Source organism: Papilio polytes, unplaced genomic scaffold (genome assembly GCF_000836215.1).
Source record: "Papilio polytes unplaced genomic scaffold, Ppol_1.0 DF824358.1, whole genome shotgun sequence".
Classification (NCBI taxonomy): Eukaryota; Metazoa; Arthropoda; class Insecta; order Lepidoptera; family Papilionidae; genus Papilio; species Papilio polytes.
In genome coordinates, this window is record NW_013524846.1 from 34,307 (window position 1) to 54,271 (window position 19,965).

General features: G+C 32.1%; 1 protein-coding gene across 4 annotated transcripts in view; it reads right to left on the bottom strand.

Moving 5' to 3' along the window:
- Positions 1-19,965, bottom strand: part of LOC106099561 (adenylate cyclase type 6) — a 61,362-nt gene that overhangs the window by 25,400 nt on the left and 15,997 nt on the right. For 2 of the 4 annotated variants that reach the window (XR_001225393.1, XM_013278133.1), the window contains exons 1-3: positions 19,320-19,497; positions 18,850-18,946; positions 9,988-10,130 (exon numbers count right to left, since the gene is read on the bottom strand). Coding sequence is in view for 3 of the 4 variants with exons in the window: in XM_013278133.1 (XP_013133587.1) it covers positions 9,988-10,130; positions 18,850-18,946; positions 19,320-19,358 (279 nt within the window). In the remaining variant the exon portion in view is untranslated. Of the gene's footprint in view, positions 1-9,987; positions 10,131-18,849; positions 18,947-19,319; positions 19,498-19,965 lie in introns of those variants that run through there. The other 2 variants (XM_013278144.1, XM_013278138.1) reach the window with 2 other exon arrangements.

Sequence of the window (19,965 nt, forward strand, 5' to 3'; positions counted from 1 at the left end):
AGTTAAAAGAAACTTTTCTACTAACCCCAACTTTACGTAGATCCTCTGCTTACCTTGTTAAAGCGAATAATGCTAAAGCTCGTTTCTAGTAAAAATTCTCTCACAAAAAATTGCGAGAACACACTTTCAGTGATAAGATACCACTTATTGGAAAATTGTTTATAATCATTATTATGATTTATTGCTTCTGTGCCCCTTCAGTTTATCAGAAATCGCAACTTTTAAAAGTAACAACAATTGCGAACGGTAGAGTTTACTGCGCAGCGCATTTTACACAATAATAATCATACAAAGTATTTATCGTGTCTGAACATGTCGAAACATGAATAAATGTAAACAATAAAGTTGTAATTATTGATTGTATATGTTAGACAAAGCTAATAGGGTTGAAAAAGAGATCAATACTTTTAGTATGGGTTACTAAGCCCAGACTAAAATTGTTATTAATTGAGTTAAAAGTATAACGATGTGTGTTTACAGTAACTAGATTACAGTAATATTATTAATTTTAAGTTTTAAACAAAAACAAATGTTACATGACCCAAAAATCACGCGTCTGATAGATGTAGAACATAGTCTGAAATAAAAAAAAGTAACAGATAGTTCCTACATTGGTATTGCCTGCTCTGTCTCATTTACATCACAACCCTTAGACTTTAGTTAAATGTCATAGTGTTAAGAAAAGCGGCTCATGTGCGGCTCCAATAGAATTGATTGCATTTAGTCATTACAGCCGAGAATACGGTCAAGGCTTGAATCCTTTGAAGATAAATCTGTGATAATCTGTGGCGATGCCCGGCGACGCCTGGCGACGCGCACACGTCCATCTTAATGCCAGCTCAATTAGCGATGCCAAGTAAATGTTACGAATTTAAGTCGGTCCCCGGCACGCCCTTAAGGCCACGAGCAAACCTTTCAATCGATTTTAGTCGTAATATACGTAGGTAGCAAGAGATAACTACATTAGGTGTCCGCAATATGTCTATTGAAAGGTAAATTATAAATATTTGATGTTCTTATAACATTTATATGTTAAAAAATGGATACACAAGTGTGTGTACGTATGTTATTGTTAACATAAAATCTTGTCATCCCTTTTATTGTGTTTGATAACAATATATTTTGACAGGTATCTCGGCCGTGGAAACCGACGCTTGGATTAGGATCTATACTAATTAGCAAGAACATATAATGATACCAATATCTTATGATCTCATTACACAAGTTTGTGTCATAATTTAGTTGAGTTTCTAATCACGTACTACACGATTTTACGTCCCACAAAACTCTAACTTTATGTTTATCAGCGAAGGTCTTATAGCGTGTAGGCTTAACAACATTTAGACAAGTATCAAATTGAGCGATTCCTGAGCGAAGATTCCTCCTTTGAAGTTTGAGTGTCCTTTTTATATTTTACAAAGAGTAGCATATTAATATTAATTACGTTTCTCTCGAAGTGGTTTTTATATTCGGTGAAAACTCGGCTATCAAATCGCGATTGTCAGTTGTTACATTGAGATTAAATCCATGAATTTAATTCCGTTTCCGAAATAAACCGTTACATTAATAATTTACTTCATATGTATAGTGAGTTGTCTTGTAAATAGTTATAATTTCAAAATCTATCGAAATCTGAAATCTATGTTATTCAGTCATAAAGATCTATAAAACTACCAAAAATTATTTATGAAATCCAATATAAGTGAAACGCGATGACATCCATGATAATAATATTATTCACTTTGAGTAAGCGGGTGACATCGAGCACGTCATTAAAAATTCAGCACAACGCAGGCCGTAGAGAGGCTGGCAGTCAAATAAATTCTACATTAACAAATTATAACGAACCACCTACGAGCGTAATAATTAATTAGCCTTATTCATCTTTGTGTGTCTAAAGTTTTCACTTTTACTAGAATATTCAAGACTAAAGTACAAACAACTTTTGCTACTAAGTTTGCATTTATAAAATAATGCTTAAAAAAGGAAACTATAGAAAAATGGGGATGCTATCTATCTAATTTTTCATTAAATTTTGAGAAGATTGTAAGTTCATGATGATCATCAGTATCAACAAAACAAGTCAAAAAAATCATGAACAAGAATCGACTGGACAAACGATTTCACCAAAAGTGAATTTACAAAATCGAAAACATTGCAAAGAGCCACAAAAAGCAAGCCTCTAGGCCTTTAAGCTCCCAAAGCGACGACGGCTGAAAGAATACATGAAATTTTTAAAAGGGAATTCGAAAGCAAACTGCCCATGACGTACACCAAATTCCAAAAATGACTGACCCACTTTTAAATAATTGTTATATCTTTATTGTTATTTTTGCCATTCTAGTTAAAAAAAAAGTTTAATGTTAGAATTTTAATCGCTGTCGAAATAGATGCATTTATTCCATATACTTACTTATAATATAAGTAATATTACTGCGGTTTGCTATTTTTAATTGTAGTTAAGAAGATAATGAGCTACAATGTCATCAAGAGGATCTCCGAGCCCCTCATAAATATTTAATATCACTGGTCTCTTCAAAGTATAACGTGAGATAAACTCGAGTAATATTCCCAAAATCGCCCTCACGAGCTAATTTTTAATGAGATACGTAATGTGAAATAATTTTTTGTGATCAACTTTTTAAAAAAATAATAAATTTCGTTGTTTTTTGATTTCTCGCATTTTGTAATTCGCCACCATGACGTAGTGGTAAATAAAAATAATGGTACATTACTTTAGTATTTATTATTTCAATAAATATATTTGAAGATAGCAAAATAAAAGTAAATGTGAAGAGAAATTGTAGTTGTTAAGTTTGTGAAGATTGGTGCTACTGAAAGTTCAGCACAAAGTTTAAAATTCTTCGTAACTACTGAGATCGGTTTCTTCGATTGCTGTATTTCATAAAATTGTAACTTTGATCGCTAAAAGAATTTTGCCATCTTAAATATTTATAGTACATTATAATTATATTTAAACCAAATAAAGGCGTTTCTCTTCTAACAATACGAGAAAAATGTATAAAACATACGTATCTTAAAATTGAATCTCTTGTTATTCTTCTTGTATTTTAATTCAGTGAATGGCTTACATAATATGAGATCAGGCACACAGCATGCGGAACACTCCTTAGAGAATTCAATTTATTTAAAGAACGTGAACAATATTTTATACAATCTCATGTTTTCTTAGAGATATCAGCACTTTTCTAAGAGCTTACTGAGTCACTGTATTGTGTACCAAGTCGGTATATGCTTTTGTATCATAACAAATATGTTTTGAAAATATGTATGAGGCTTAGAATAAAGTTCAAGAGAGTGAAGTTATATTCAATATTTTCTTTAGAGGGCTAATGATATTATGACAATCAATAACTTGAGTTCCACTGAACATTTTCAACTTAGTCAACATACTACCTTTGTAGTAGGGGTTACTTGATAGACAGGTTTGGTTTACGCTTGAAAATGAACTGTCAAGTACCAGTGCGAATGTTAAGCTCTCTCAAACGATTTGACAATCGTTTAAGCTTGATTTAATGATGGATGATTATAGGATTTACTCTTCTGTGATTTTAAAATAAATTGTTGTTCTTAGCTTGATGTACTTCATACAATTTAATGGATATGTTTTTAATTACTATTTTTTATATTAACCAACTTTATAACAATGTATGAACATAAAATCTTCTGTTTCTGATTTACGTTATATTGTACTAGCTTTCGCTCGCGAATCCGTCAGCGTGGAATTTAAAAAAAAAAAACAAAACTAAGTAGCCTATGTGTTCTTCCAGACTATCCTCTACATCAGCCGTTTAGGCTACAAACTCTAACAAACATCCATCCATCCATCCATCCATCTAAACTTTCGCATTTATAATATTAGTATGAAGTATGAAGTATGAATGACAAATATGTATATTTGTTAACTAATAAACGTGAGACGTTTAGCAGGTTCAATAAACAATTCTAGGAATTCGAGGGAAATTCACGTCAACAAGGTACAAGTTGTAAATGACGGGGTTTCCGTAAAGTTTTAACTTGCATCAAGCTGCAAGGATAAAGTGAGCATGCAAGAATTTCAGCACGAAAATGTGGTGGAAACGTGCGAAGTGCTCAGACAAGTTTAAGCATAGACGATGAAAGTTAACTAAAGTAATTTTATTGTTATAACAAGTATCATGATTATCCTTCAGAAATGGAGAGGCAATTGAAAAAAGGGGAATATGAAGTAAGCCTAAATACCAATTATAATGTAATATATTTTCTATACTAATATTATTAAAGGAAGGATTTGTATCTATGTATGTATTCAAATAACTCAAAAACTACTGGGCCGATTTTAAAAAGTCTTTCACCGTCAGACAGGTAATTTTTCTGTAACATAGCTATATTTTTTTTTAACTTCACGCGGGCGAAGTCGCGAGCAACAGCTAGTATATAATAATAAACGATGATTATGAATGTGCTTAGTAATAATAATATAATTTTGTTTAGTGTTAGATTTTAAATAGTAATGCCATGCAATATAGTAAATAGTAAATTGTTATTTATCAGTATAAGTTTTAAACAAGGATAATTTTTTTATTTAAATATTAAACAAAGATTTATACAAGTTATTTAAATCGAATCGGTAACTTCAATTTGTTACTATCTTGTAGTTTTATCGAAGATTTGCTCATTCAAAGTTTTAAAATTCCATATGAAATTCGAAGGAAGGAAGTTTTCTAGAGGAAGTTCATAATGCTTTTAATCCGAACTCCATTCTTTGGCTACGTACACGGTGCAAGTTAACGAAAAGTTAACGTCTGTTTAAAACAGTTCTTTATGTTCGGAGAGTAATGAATTTAAAATAGAATTATTGTATTACAGCTTCATTAGCCTTGAATCTTTGTCTTTTTTCAATTAAAAATAAACAAGTGGTATATTAAAAGCTTTGATAAAATGTACATTCCTTTTAATCTCTTGACACTTGAGTTTAAAAAGAGAAGAACCTGTTTGACATAAGTTGACGTCTAAACAATGAGTGTCACTGTAATAAAAAGAAGACGACTTTGTTGGTATATTGATTTCTTAATATATCATTGAAAGGAAGAGCAGGCACTGTGGAGGGCGCGTCTCTTGTCACTCCAATAAATCAACTTGACGATGTACGACCGCGCGGATGTTTTGTTAACGTTACCCGCAGGAAAGAGAAACTGACAAAGCGACACACTCGATAACGATTTCATTTCACATTTTATTATATTGATGCGAACACAAGTAGCAATTTTTAAAGTTTAAATCGCTTACATAATAATTAGGCTATATTAAATAGTGACTGCGAGCGTCAGTGGCGCAGTTGTTAATCGCTTAATCGGACTGGACTATAATCTATACATCCAGGTTCGATTCCCGCCAAGTACCAGTGTGTTTTGGAATATCGAATGTACATTGATTCGGAGATGTAAAATCTTGATTATTAGATATTTGATACGAATTGAATATATCGGCGAAAGTGAAAAACATGTTTGAAGTCAACCAACCACCAGTACTTGGACAGCATGTGTGATTATAGCTTAGTTACCCCTTACTTAGGGTAGGTTCTGAGCCAAATATTTGGCTTGTATAGTGTTGCTAATGATGAAATTGTGTCGAACGTCAAGCAGTTAAACTACTTCTTGTCTAAAGCTATTAGACGCCTTGCTAAAGTTTTATGAATAAGTTATAAGTTATTATAACTTAACTTGAAAAACTTAAGGTAAGTAAGGAAGAATTAATTCCTATACCATAACTCTCATTCTCTCTTTTGTTCATTAATTTCCAGTGCAGTAAAATGGATTTTTAGTTGACATGATTCTTTTATAGGTTTCCTGTCGTTGGCTCATAGCCCGCCAAAAGCCCGTTGAATATTTATAGGGCTGTGTCGATCGAAAAGTGAATAAATGAAAATTGACTGCGACAAAGATACAAATATGATTAATGTCAATCAGTTGAATAATTAAAACGGAAAAGTGAAACGACGCGTATCGGAATTTTACATCTCGTAATACTTGAAGCGTGGATTTAAACTTTATCAACGAATTACATGCAAATGCTCAGTAAAATATTGAATACAATTAAACGACCTGTCTTTATCAGCAATTCTTTTGTCTTTGCGGTTCGGTGAAAGATAAATGAAGAACAAAGGGTACGAAGGCCATTAATGTATTTTGTTTTAATTATTAACGCAAGGGATTCAAATTATTAGAGGTCTATTTCAACAATTGTATCCAATTGTATGTTTTAATGAATACATTTTGACATAATTACATATGTACATACATATATTTGCAATAGTTTAGGTTCAAAAACTTTGTTTAAGCCAGTTTTTTTTGCTTTTTTATTACTTTACTGGGGTAAAAGTCTGTTATGTAGAACATAAAGTTAAATCCTATACAGGGTTATTGGTAATCAGACGTATTCCCGTTAGGAAGTAATAGAGGGGATCATTTTTGATCATTTTTACCCCTATATAAGGGGTTAATGCATATGCATTATCCAAAAGTTAACCGTTTTCGAGTAATCTTGATTTTTCGATTTTTTCAAAATAAGTCGAAATTACAACTTCAAAAATTTATTTAAAAAAAACTATCAATGAAAACTTAAATTTTTCTTCGGATTTATAAAAACCATTAAACACTGATTATTTTACAATATAAAAACATCATTTATCTGTCCAAATTAAAAATGCAATTGAAATTTAGCAGCCAAATATCCTTACTTGTTTATAAATATTTAAATATAGATTGTCTGTGTATATAGACCGACCGACGATAGTATCAATCTAGGGTAGAATTCTAGGAATACGTTCGTCCGATGAGTGACGTGTTCGTGCACATGACGCCGCTTTCGCTCAAATTGAACGCGCCGAGTGATTGCCTCAAAGAATTCTCAATTGTTGCATCTACCTATGTTGATATAGTTAACACGTGTGTGTGTGCAAAATTTAACCAAGACGAAAGTTGCAAACTAGGTCGATATTCAACATGTTTTAGTCAAGCCGCCGCCTTTTTCTGTCCCGTGACTCTCATTCTTGTATTATAATATTTTTCTTACTCAAAAACAGCGAATGTTGTATGTGGCTCATTTTTCCTCAGGGGTTATTTCTTGGTCTTCATATTTCCCACTGTCACACCAATTGTACTTAAAAGCGTAAAAATATAGAATATCTTTTATTATAAATTACGTAATAGTAACAAATGTGAATTATTATCATCGTTTCTCGTTTCACTGAATATAAGAAGATTACTTAATTAAAATGAAATAAAAATGCTGTCTGTTTTATTCGTCGTAAATGGTTTGTTTATTGGAAAGTGAGGCGTAAAAATGAAAAAGAGAAAAGTCGTAAAAGTTTAACATTCACAAACAAAAAGTTTAAAGCCAGCGAACTGAATTTCATGCATAATGAAAAAGTTAAACGAAACCGGTTTGAAATAAATTAATAAATCGGATCGGAACTTATTGTACTCACACTGTTGTATCGAATATGTTCATTGACGATGATTATTTTACATGTTAAACATAAATCTACTAGCGCTGGCTTGCTAAAGATTTCATTTATTTTATCATTACCTAGTGATTTATTAGTGTTGAACTTAATCTCGACGGAGTAAAACTCAAGTTACTTAGTCGGAAAAGCATTTCACGAAGTTATCGAACCAAGAACACCACCGAATGGCTATAAGTAGCTTTGGAACTGGCCATTAGTCTATCTAGTCTTAGCTCTTTATGTATACATAGACTTAGAAGTTGCCTCTACAACGACATTTAATATCGTCCGAGAGGTTGTCAAACAAGTTCAAAGTTTGAAACTACATTAGAAATATGTTCATCTTAAAAGTCCTTTTCATTTCAAAACATGAATATATTGTCAAATTACAAGACTATAGACATGTCCAGAGGGAGTCTGGCATATCCAATTTAATATTTACAAATGTCGAAACATTATTCTACGCAGTAATGTCTGAGTAGAAAGATAATACATATTGACGCTGTAAGATAATGATCTGTTTACTACAATTCCCTTGTGTTTACTGAAATAAGAAATTGATGAAATTAAATAACTTTTACTTTTTTTTGGCATTAATAACAAGAAACAGTCATTCAATACCTAACTGGGATTCAACACTTATTTTTCGGTTCCTATCTTGGATATCAAAATCGCTAACTACGAGTACATTTGTTATAAATTGTAAAGAGAACGACTGATCACTTTCTGAAATTCAATATAAAGACTTCAAAGGCGTCAGCTTAAAAGTAAGCGCCATTAAGTAGCTTCACAAAAAGCTCCTCTATTTTTTGTTGCAGTGAAATGGAAGGAAATGAAACTGGTACATTAATTTTTTAAAAAAAGTATTGGTTTCAAAACGAGCGGAAGGCATTAAGCTTTTTTATTTTAAAACAAAAATGTATACACATTCATTTATTGACTACATTTTTAAATTTGATTTATATAAAATGAGAGATTTCTTTGTATCCCAATACGAGCATTAACGTAAACCAAGTTCGGGCAGTTTTACCTGAAATTTTAAACTGTTCAGTTACAACTGAAGGTAACGTTAAGTAATGTGTAACAAAATTGTTGGACAGTTATTTCAAAAATAATTTATCCTAAACAACGTTAATATCTAACATGTAACTGGCTGACAACATAATAAGTAGAGATTATGTTCTGATTGTCAACAAGGTGTTTGTAGGCTTATCGGATATTACGATACTCTACAAGTTAGTTGGCGGTAATATAACATCATTATGAACATGGTTTCGTTTTATAATACTGCTTGTTAAAAGACATGCAACTAATTTGTAATATAAATTATTTCCAATGTTTACTTACCAACTTTTATGACATACAAATCTGTCCTCTATTGTATCGATCCTCTATTTCATCCATTACTAGTGATTAAGATTCATATAAATGAATTACAACATTTGTATCTCAGATGTACAAGTAATTTGATGTTTAGTGTTATATAGATAATTGTGTTAATTAACTAACACGATACATTGATACATACAACCATCTAAAATCGATAGCACTAGTTAAGGAAACTCGCCTTGTGGTTGTTTAAATTGACCCGTATTCCATATCAATTTCAAACATAGATTACCCGTGGGATATTTGATTTCTAATTTAAATTATTACTGCAACGCTTTATTGTGTTACAACTAATTATATAGCATGTATTTCTATACAATTTGCAGCAGTAGAATAGTATTAGTTGAAAATCTGAACTTTAAAAATCTATAATAACTCATTATTAGTGAAGAAATACAGTTAGAGGAGTATGATAAATGTAGATATCGTACTGATAGAGGAAAATGGATTACCTGAGTGGAAATAATATTATTGTTTTTTATTAAACGCTATAACTTTTAAAACAATATACAAATAAAACCATCTACATTTTTATTCAACATTGAAGCCAGCAGTAGGTAAGCAATATTTCAATTTAATAATATTGAATTTTTATTACATAGGAAAAGTAATAACGACAAATTGAAAGGATAACATAACTGAATAGGTATAAAATTACGATGGCTTAATAAAAAGGCGAAACGTTTGACGCCGACGAATTGAATTGCAAACAAAATTGGACGCAAAACGTAACAAGTTCGTGTGAAAACACCTAATATTAAATTATAGGCAAATCCGAATGTTTAATAAATTGCATTAAAAATTCAATGAAGTTTAAATGAAATAAAACTAGTTAATATAAATATACGTCCAAGCAAAATTACTTACGATGTAATTTGTAAGTATTCTGTAAAAGAATTAACTTAAACACAAAATGTGAAACCAAAACACAATCTCAGCATACATAAAACCTCGACGTGATCAAGACGCACTAATAGAGCCAGCCTACAACCAAAGTCATTGTTGACATCTAATATAGAAGTAACATTCAGGACACAAAAAAATTCTATGGTTCATTGCCTAGGAAAAAGAACAAGAAAATAATTACTTACATGTAGGTTGTCAAATCGGTGTGAGGCGCACAAAGTGCGTAGCGGCGGGGGGAGCATCTGCAGCCATCGGCTCCAGTAGCCCCGGTCGGCGCCCGCTTCCTCAGCGGCGGCACCATCCGCCCCGGCACCTTCGGCGACCGCTTCTGTTGTAACAAAAAAAGTATTACAATTCTAATCTCTTAATCCGTAATCCGTTGGACTGTACGTTGGGGAAAGCTGTATATGAATGTCTAGCAGTATACTGACATATCCTGATGCTGATGATGGTAATTATGATGATTATGACGACAAAGCTAGATTTATTTTAACTACGCCATATAATAAATTGTGGCAATTAATGGGGAGGTCTTCAACAGTGGACGACCTCAGGCTGACATTGAGAATGAAGATGATGATGTAATTAATGTAAAACTAACAAAAGTTAACACGTTAAAGTTAAAAAGGAAGTCCTAAACAAAACCTTCTACATTTTTTATGAAATGTCCTTTGTAACATAAAATTCGATCACAGGGGTTTTGTAAAAACCATTTAGTATCGGATTACCAACGTCCGCGGAGCGTAACGTAAACGTGACGTTAAATCGGATATTTCAAATTTGATATTCGTGATATCCGCTGGTCCTTTCACCGTAGAATTTTATAACTCGCCGTAGATTAATGTCACATGTCTTTTAAACGTATTTTTTATCTATTCGAAATTAAAAGTTATAAAGTTAAGTGTCAATAGTTCACTGTAATGCATTGTTAGGTTAAAAGTCCAACGATTTGTTAAAAAATCTTCGTAGCAGCAGCAGAAGCTTTCAAACTTTTGTGCTACAAAAGCGTAGCACTCGTAGACCTAAGCACAGGCGATAGCTATTTTATGAATCAATTTACCATCGAACTCGGGCTTCCACTCTGCTGTTTACCTTTTACATTATTACTGCTACAATTTCCTCTTGGCTTGCATAGTAATATCTAATAAAAAAATAACTTTGAATTTATTATAACAAGCTTAAATATACATAACATTCAAGTAGAGCTCGCTTTTAGTAAAACACCTTATTTTTCCATTTAAAATAAATATCGCCTTGATTAATAATAGATAACAATACACACAATAAGTGTTTGATAAAAAGTGGGCTTCTTATTGTCCTTTTAGATATAAAAAATACTGTTTGATTTTATTTTACTACCATTGTAAGCAACCATACAATCGTAAGAATTATTTACATATCTATTTTTGGATTTATAACCATTTTCGGAATATAAATAATAAACATCTATGTTAAAACATTGATGTAGGAAAAAATATATTTAAGATGACAAGGCAACTGTCACGTTGGTCGTTGTGAAAAGCCGACATAAAATATGTTTGATATCTGTCCACACACGCGTGTTGATGAGTGTTATAAACCTACCGCCTGTCACTTGTCGCTTGTCGACACAATCTATCTCATGGAATATGTTGGCAAATAAACAAATGAATATTCAACCTCAACGTACGAAAGAAGGGGAGTGTATAAAATCTTATGTGGAAGATATATTACTTACTCATTTAAAACAGGCACCATCAAAAAGTATCTTATGACAATCCTGCAGATTCACTTACAGGTTAACATAAAAGTAATAGCTTTTAATTACTTCTAATGTAGAATTGTCACAGAATATAAATTTGAAATGCAGACAATGCGTTCATTTAAAGGTCTTATGAATATTTGAATAGTCGCATCGCACTGCATAGCAACAATCTTGCCGCTAATTGTGGAAGCTTTGGCCGGAGCATGCTCTATTCCCAACTGCTTGAATTGGAGGATTTTCTATCACATACCGATTTACTTCTTCAGTTTATAATCGTACACGGCACATTGATATCTGCCTTACTCTTAGATAAACTTCGTTAAAAATGCAAATTAAGAAGTTAATTTTAACATATTGAAGCAGACACATATCGATCACAATAATTTATATTTTTGGTCTAATGAGGTTCTTAACTAATGTAAACCACAATTTGTCGGTGACATATTATGCGTGTATTCGACACATTCGAATCCGAACATAAACACAATAACCTCTTTAAACCTGTCAACAATTAAATTGGCAAGCAATAACTCATTATTGATATACAACTGGTGTGTAACTCTATTTGTACAATGTTGTTAGATCTATACTTCATTCGTTCGGTTTTATAAATAAAAAAATAACGTACATATTGTAATTAAAATATCAGTTATCACAACAAAGTAACCTCAAAATTAACATTGTTTTTTTTCAATTCAAAACATTTTGAAATAGAAATTGTAAAAACAATTTAGAATAAAGATATAGAGGAAATAGATTGGAAGCAAGCATGACGGGAAAACGTTGTACTGCGAAGTAAAACCACGTCTAAGTAATTGGATTTTTATCTGATTACTGAAAGTTTGTCCGGCGTTATTAAAAATGCCGACATCTAGGCGTATCCATCGTTAGTAAATCTTACATTGCTGTGAAATCTTGTTTCTTTTAACAGGATGTTTATTTTTAACATGTTTAATATTTTTCTTATCATTGTTTTAAATTTCTGAATAAAACATTTGAACTTTTACTCTCATTCTATTTAAATAAATGGTTATAACAATGTTTGCAGAAACATCTCTAAAAACATATCAAAGCAATGCAATTCCGCAAAACTTAGAACGAAGTATTTTTTCGAGGAATTACTTCAACTGAAACAATAGTACTAAAAATAGTTTCTTTTTACATTAAGATACATAACATGTACATGTCAAATGGAACTTGAATTTCTTCCTTGTATTTTTTTCAATCTTCAAAGCTTTCATGACAATAATTGGATCGGCGTAAATATCGACGTGTATACGCTCTCACGTCGATGTCAAATTGGACACGCGGACGTGTTGGTACACTCGATGTGACCATTCGTAGTATCGTAATCGGATGTCCGTCTCGGATAGTTTCGCTTTTGAGGGTACTTCACACTTCACAGTCATTGTTTGAATTCCGAGCACAATTTCTAAATCTTCTTTGACACGGATACTATTAAGGATGTTGCTTTCAAAGGAAATTTCAAACTTCACTATCAATGTGTACTAAAATTATAACATGATGTTTTTGTTAATTACTGTTATTGTTAATTACTTTTTACTAATGGTTTTCTAGAGCGTCGATGGCTCAGTGGTTCAAGCACTTGCCTTGTAAGTATAGGTCTTTGGTTCGAATCCCGCAATGTACCAATGTGATATTCGATTTTTCGAATTATCATATGTATGTACATAACGTTTACCTGACGTGATGCAAACTGCACGTATCGGCTCAGAAATTCAAAGTGTGAAGTCAACCAACCCTCTTGGCCAGCGCGGTTGACTATGGCCCATTCACCCGTAACTAAGGGTAGGCTCCGAGTCCCTCGGTGGGGAAACATAGTGAGCTGGTGGTGATGAATAGTTTTCTATGAATTTTAGCGTAATGCTCTAAGATTAGAGATACTGTAAGCTATTGTATACCAAATATCACGTTTGTTACCCTTATAAAATGATTGTAAAGAAATCGCTTGAACACGAAATAATTTTGATATTACTTTCTCGTTTAAGAAAGGCGCTTCGGTTGAGAGAAGAGGTTATTTATGATAATTATATCATCAGGTACCGATTTATGAGCCCTTTATTAAAAATTCCCTTCACTTTGAGTTATAATGGAGGAAAACTTTGATCTCATCTTTGTTACGTAAAAGGATGCTGTGAAACAATATTAAATAAGAAAAATGTATTTCGTATTTTTTTAACATTATAAAACTTCGCATTAATTATGTAAACGAGAGATTTCGCGGAGTTAATACACAGTTAGTAGTTAAATTACATGTCAAAAGCAAACTTGTGAAATACTTGAAAAACGTTCATATATCGATTTTCCCGTCTATTAATTTCCGAACCCCTGTCATTATTGTCATTTGCAGGGTGTAATTAAATTTAGTGCATTAAGTAGACACTGTCTTTGTTGATTAATATTGTAGAGATATATATTCATCAATAATGATTGACAAGACAGAATAATTATATTGTACTAGCTTTAGTTAGCTACTCCGTTCGCGTGGAAATAAAAAAAAACAAAAGCAAGTAGCCTATGCGTTCTTCAAAACTATATCTGTGTCTCATTTCTTCGAAAACCGTTTAGAACTTTAGGCTACAATCTCTAACATCCATCCATCCATCTAAACTTTCGCATTTTTAATATTAGTAAGAAGTAAGATTTGGTTAAATTAATAAAAATCACTTTGGAAAATTGTTGTAGTCATGACCTAGATTTTCAGTTGTAAAAATATGTAAAAGAACATGACTGCTTCCTTTTTTTAATATAAATGAGTGTGAAAGCAATAGTGAAAGTTATTAAACATGTATTACGATTGTGAAGACTCAGCGTTTTGATGAAATATATTTATAGTATTTTCAATAACAATATGTATTTCTTTACGATTTAAGCCTTCCTTCGTTTCAACGTCGATTCTGTATTAAAAAACCGTATCAAATTAAGTTTTCTTACTTCGGATTTTATCGCAATTTATCTTGCAAAGAGCCCGAGCCTTAAGTACTTTTAAACTGTGACGTAACCTGAATAAACAAGAAAAATTGCTTCTCAAAAAACTTACGACACTGATACCTTTTTAATTTCCAAGTTTTTGGCGTTTATAACATCTTTTGTAAAGAATGTAAATATAATAAATTGTTTCTACAACATTTAACATAAAACGTATTCAACTGAAATAGACTTCTATGTACGCTAATTACTTGCTTTCTTACTCAATATGCCGTCACTTTTCTTCAAAACCTTTCTTGACAATGTGATAATCATTTTAATATTAAAACAAAGAAGAAGTTATTGATATAGTCAGTAAACTAAAATATTGGCACGTAAATAATGTATGTATTTGAAACGGGAACAAAAACGTCAATAGGATAAAGGTTACATGACGGTAAACGGATTTCCGTTTCATATGGAGCGTCTATTGATGCGCCTGCACGAGCTCTCCATTGTGTGCTATCTTCAAAGGCGATAATAGGAAGATAGCCCCCTGATAGCCTGCTCTCAATTTAAATCACAAATCGCTCATACTTTACAAAGTCAGATTTAAATACAACGATTGCAACGAATATTTACAATGAAACAAAATGCTCATACTAAATTTAGTTCACTTGTCAACCAAGACCTTTTGGGAAAAATTGGTGCGAGGTCTACTATTCTTGATCTTAGTATGTTTGTAAAACTAATATTAATGTGTGATAATCTTAAAATGTTTGGAACATACACATACAAATATAATGTATTAGCCGTGTGCAGGTTTGCCGATGGCTCTCCTCCCACTAACACCGGCCGCGTCCCGCTCGCCCACTCAGTACCGACAGTTAACAAGCGTTAGTAAGCTGGAGTAAAAGATTTTCCCGTTTATATTACCTAAAACTATGGACTCCCTGTTTAATTCCACTGAATAAATGAATTTATTATCAATTAAGTGTTGTTAGCTTCGCAAGCTACACAAGCAGGATTTATTTTGGCGGATGCTACACTTTTCTCCTATATTGAAAATATTAACTTAGTGTGGGTTTTCTTTTACATATGGAAAATATGAAAGATGACAGTATGTTTTCCTATTTATGTTTGGGCAGTGGAAATGCACCGTAATCATACTAATATGACTAATGCGAAAGTTTAGATGGCTGGATAGATGTTGTTTGAGATTGTTAGAACGGATTACCAAGAAATTTGGTATAGATGTAGAGGATAGTCTAGAAAAACTCGTTTGTTTCTATCCAGGCGGACAGAGTCGCGGGTGAAAGTTAGTAAAACACAAGATACATCTTGGCATGCTCAACAAAAGGTTGTTTAGTAAGCAAGTTAAATTATTAACAGATATTTATTATTTAACAGAAATGTAAAATTCTCTACGTTGAAATATCTTTATTTGCATTCGTATTTCGATAAGGTTGTCCGAGGCCAAATTTGAATATTGTTTTCGTAAAGCAACTTTTAAGCGCAAAACTGTGATCAAGTACGAGTATTGACTATTCATGATACTATCCATTTTTAAATTTTATTCATATGTATGGAGAAAGCTGGTTTGGTTGAAATGTCTCATTTCTTCAAATCTCGAGGTTTTTCTGTTTTTTTTTTTACATCGTTGTTCCTCTTTCACCTGCTATCATCGAATGTCTAATTTACATAAAAAAAACAATAAAGAATAAAGTTAAATAATATTTCTACGTGTATATAACTGTAAATATTTCCATTGAAAACATTTCTATTGCACGACTTAACTTAACTCCTGAGATAAGAAATTAACATATTTTACTTGTTCTATTCTTTGAAAAAGTAAACAACAATTTATTTCTAGCCAACAGAGGAAACCGAAGCTTAGGCCACTTTCAGTGCTAATATACGCTCTCGCTACGATCTGGTGTTTTTTCAGAGATCCGTTTGCTCTATTGTCGTCCAAAAAATACGTCGAAATAAATAGAAATATAACTATATTGTTATAAGTGCAACTTAAATAACGTGGAGTATTTGCGAACAAACAATGTTCTTGCGGCTAATGCGCAGTTCACACTTGGCCAGTATTAATGCACAGTAACACTCAATAACTGGACTGACATTCAACTGACCGGTATTCCAGGGAATATAAACACTAACTGCCGGTGAATCCATACAATCCTTCCTTGGTCTGGTCTATTGTCGGTATGTGTCAACACAAAAAAATGTTACTAGGTATATATGTAAAATTGATTATCAATTTAAATAGTTAAAATAAAGTTTTAATGTCTTTATAATTAAAAAAATACATTATAATAAATTGTTTTTTCTAGCCCATACAATTATTCCTTTTCTAAAATGTTGGCTTGAATTTAAATGATAGCACAAACTAGAGATTTAATTCGAATTGTAAGAAGTCACAAGAATTTCACGAATTCAGTACGAGGCTAATATAAAAGGTAATCGCAATTCAAGGCACGAGAAAACTGATATCAGAATTTACCATTAAGTTGAGATATGCGCGGCAATTTTTTTTAAATGATTCTGATGTAAAAAACATGTTTTTTTATTGAAAATAGAAAAAGTCTGATAAAGAAAATATATTAAATAAATAGCATCAAAGGTTATTTAATAAAAGCTCCAACAGGTTTAGGTTTAAACACTATTAGTGTTTTTACTTTGTACTTGATAGTAAATGACTTAACGAAGGTATGGTAACAATGAATAGGAGCTATGGACAGCCTTTGACGATATCGTATTACAATCATATCAACATGTACGACAACAGGAAGCTGAACATAAGGGTGTGTTCACAACTGACGAACTGCTTTCGTGCCGCTCGGAACTGCGCGAGCTTTTTGTACGTAGTATAGTAACAGCGAAGTTTGTTCGCGAACGTCTCACGGAATGCGCATTCGCTGTATAATAGCTAGATGTAGACGCACCCTTAGACGGCTTTGTGCCCGGCTCGTGCTATCAGAACCGAACACTATTTTAATACGACCATTGTTCACTTATCATAAATTCACAGAAAACGTCTTCAAACGGATTTAACTAAATCAAACTAGAAATGTAGACAACGTAGTTAATACTTGAATTAGAAACGATTATTACAATTGAACCACTGGAGTTGCTTTTGACGCTTTTATTTTATATCTAGCCATTGCTAGATGTCGCCCAGTTTTTATGTGATTCTGTTTTTCTAGTCTTATGTCAGTTTCATGCATACTACTTGCATTGATGCAGCGCCAGATTTGTCTTAAAAAACTTCGGACTTAAAACAATATTATAAAATCGTCATTGAATTATATTAAACCATGACAATACCCACGAAAGAAATAAATTTGATATTCACAATAAAGTAAAGGAAACAGAGAAGCCAAGATAATATATTTACATAATAACGTACCGTCGGAATATTGAACACATGACCTACTTGTAGCGATATTAATTCAAACGATTAGAAATCACGTCACAGTGTAGGTGTTTCACGTGGAAAGATCTCACCGCCTGATTCTGTTGAGGAACCGATCGTGTCGGAAATAACCCTTAACCAAACCATCGTCTATTTAAATGTAATTTGTATCATTTACCTAATGAATCGTGTTGTGATTTGTTTTCATTCTGAATAATGTTGAGTCTTTTTTTTATACAACATCAGTTGCCATAGTAACGTGTGGATAAATCTTTCTGAAAGATGTTATCTATTATAGATACAATTTCGCTCGAAATTGAATTAAACATTCGTAATTATAAGAAAAGCGGATAAAGCCGGGGGCAACAGCCAGTGACAAAAATTTTAGAATAATTGATATCGATGGGATTGACTACTTAGTTATTTGCCTATAAATAATATTTTCAATGCCATTTTTTTTTCAAACTTACGCATATTTATAAATCAATATTCGTAAGGCGCGTCTTATTATCTTCGTAATTCCGTACGACTGAATTTTCCGGATTATTACGTATTTCATATAACTGAATTAAATGTAATAAAGAGCTCTTAAATCACTTTTGTTTTTTCTAATCTAATAAAAGATGTTTTTATTTACTTGTTGCCAATTACTTATTATTCTTCTGTGACGACGATGGTGATTCGCAAATCATAGCCAGAACCATAATTATGTATGAAACAAATAAATATTCATGGTTCAAACTAATTTTGACATCACAATTCGAATGCCACCGTACGTTGAACAACGGAAGTTCAATCAAAAGCTGTTGCAACTCCAGTCATGACGAAAATAGCTCGCTAAAATTGATTTATGTTTTGTTCCCTAAAAACGTGCAGCTGTTTTGCAGAAACCACTAACTCTTATGTTGAAAACTATAGAAAATGTATCATAGATTTAAATGATTTTCTTACCTTCATTAAGTAGGGGTTCGACTTCTGCGTCGGGTCGGCCGGCGGGGCAGAGCGGCAGCGCCTGCGACGACGACGGCCCTGCACCATCAGATTCCACCTGAAAACATTAAACTCATTGCATAAAACTGTTCAAACTCAAACGTAAATACTCCACCATACTTGAACGATTAATATTTCAATGATTTTACAGTTTTTTTTTAAATACAGATTTAATAAAATGCCTCTCCAATTAAAAAGCCAATTAGGCAACATTTGCAACAAAAGCATTGTTATATTAAAAGGTAAATATCGTAGCAAATTAGACTTGAAAAACTCTGATTTTACTAGAATAAGTACGAGTAGTCCTAATAGTCTGTTTAATTAAAGAACAACAACGCAAAGTTCGCAACACCAATAAGATCAATAATGAGAACCAAAAGTAAATAAATGGTACCAAGTAAAGTAAAACTGAAAGAATTGTAAGAACTCACATTCTTACCTGACCTTTTTTTAAAGTATAGCACTTGCATTGTTTTTGCTCCGTAGAATTTTTAAAAAACCGCAACAAACTCCCATCGGTACAAAATTAAAGGCAAAGTTGAGAACGAGCAAGTTGAAGCAAATATAAAAATATAATCTTACAAATAAAACGGTTCTCGTCATATTTTAAGATGTTCTTTTCTACTAACGCTAAATATTTTAATTAATTAAAATGCACTAAACCATTTTATTATTCAGTGCGCATAACTTGACAGTTGACAAAGAGTAAAAAAATAAATAAACGTCATTGTCACAAAATAGATTATAAAGAAACAACAAGAAATGAAATCTCAAAATATTTATGTTTTTAGTTTTGGTCATTGACCTCAAACCTTTTGTGATGATTCAGCCTTTTATGGGGCGATTTTTTTCAGGAATGAAGAGAGGCAATCAAGAAACGAAATATAGTAAGACGAGAGTAAGAGTTCACGAAGTATAAACAATATAACTTAATATGTTATTTTTATTATTAAAAATACAACGTATTTACTGATTCTAAAACAAAATTTAATTGACAATACATTCAGTCCTAACTTTTAATTAACACCACGACATTTTATTTCATATATCAAATACTGCTGATGGGTAACAAATGTG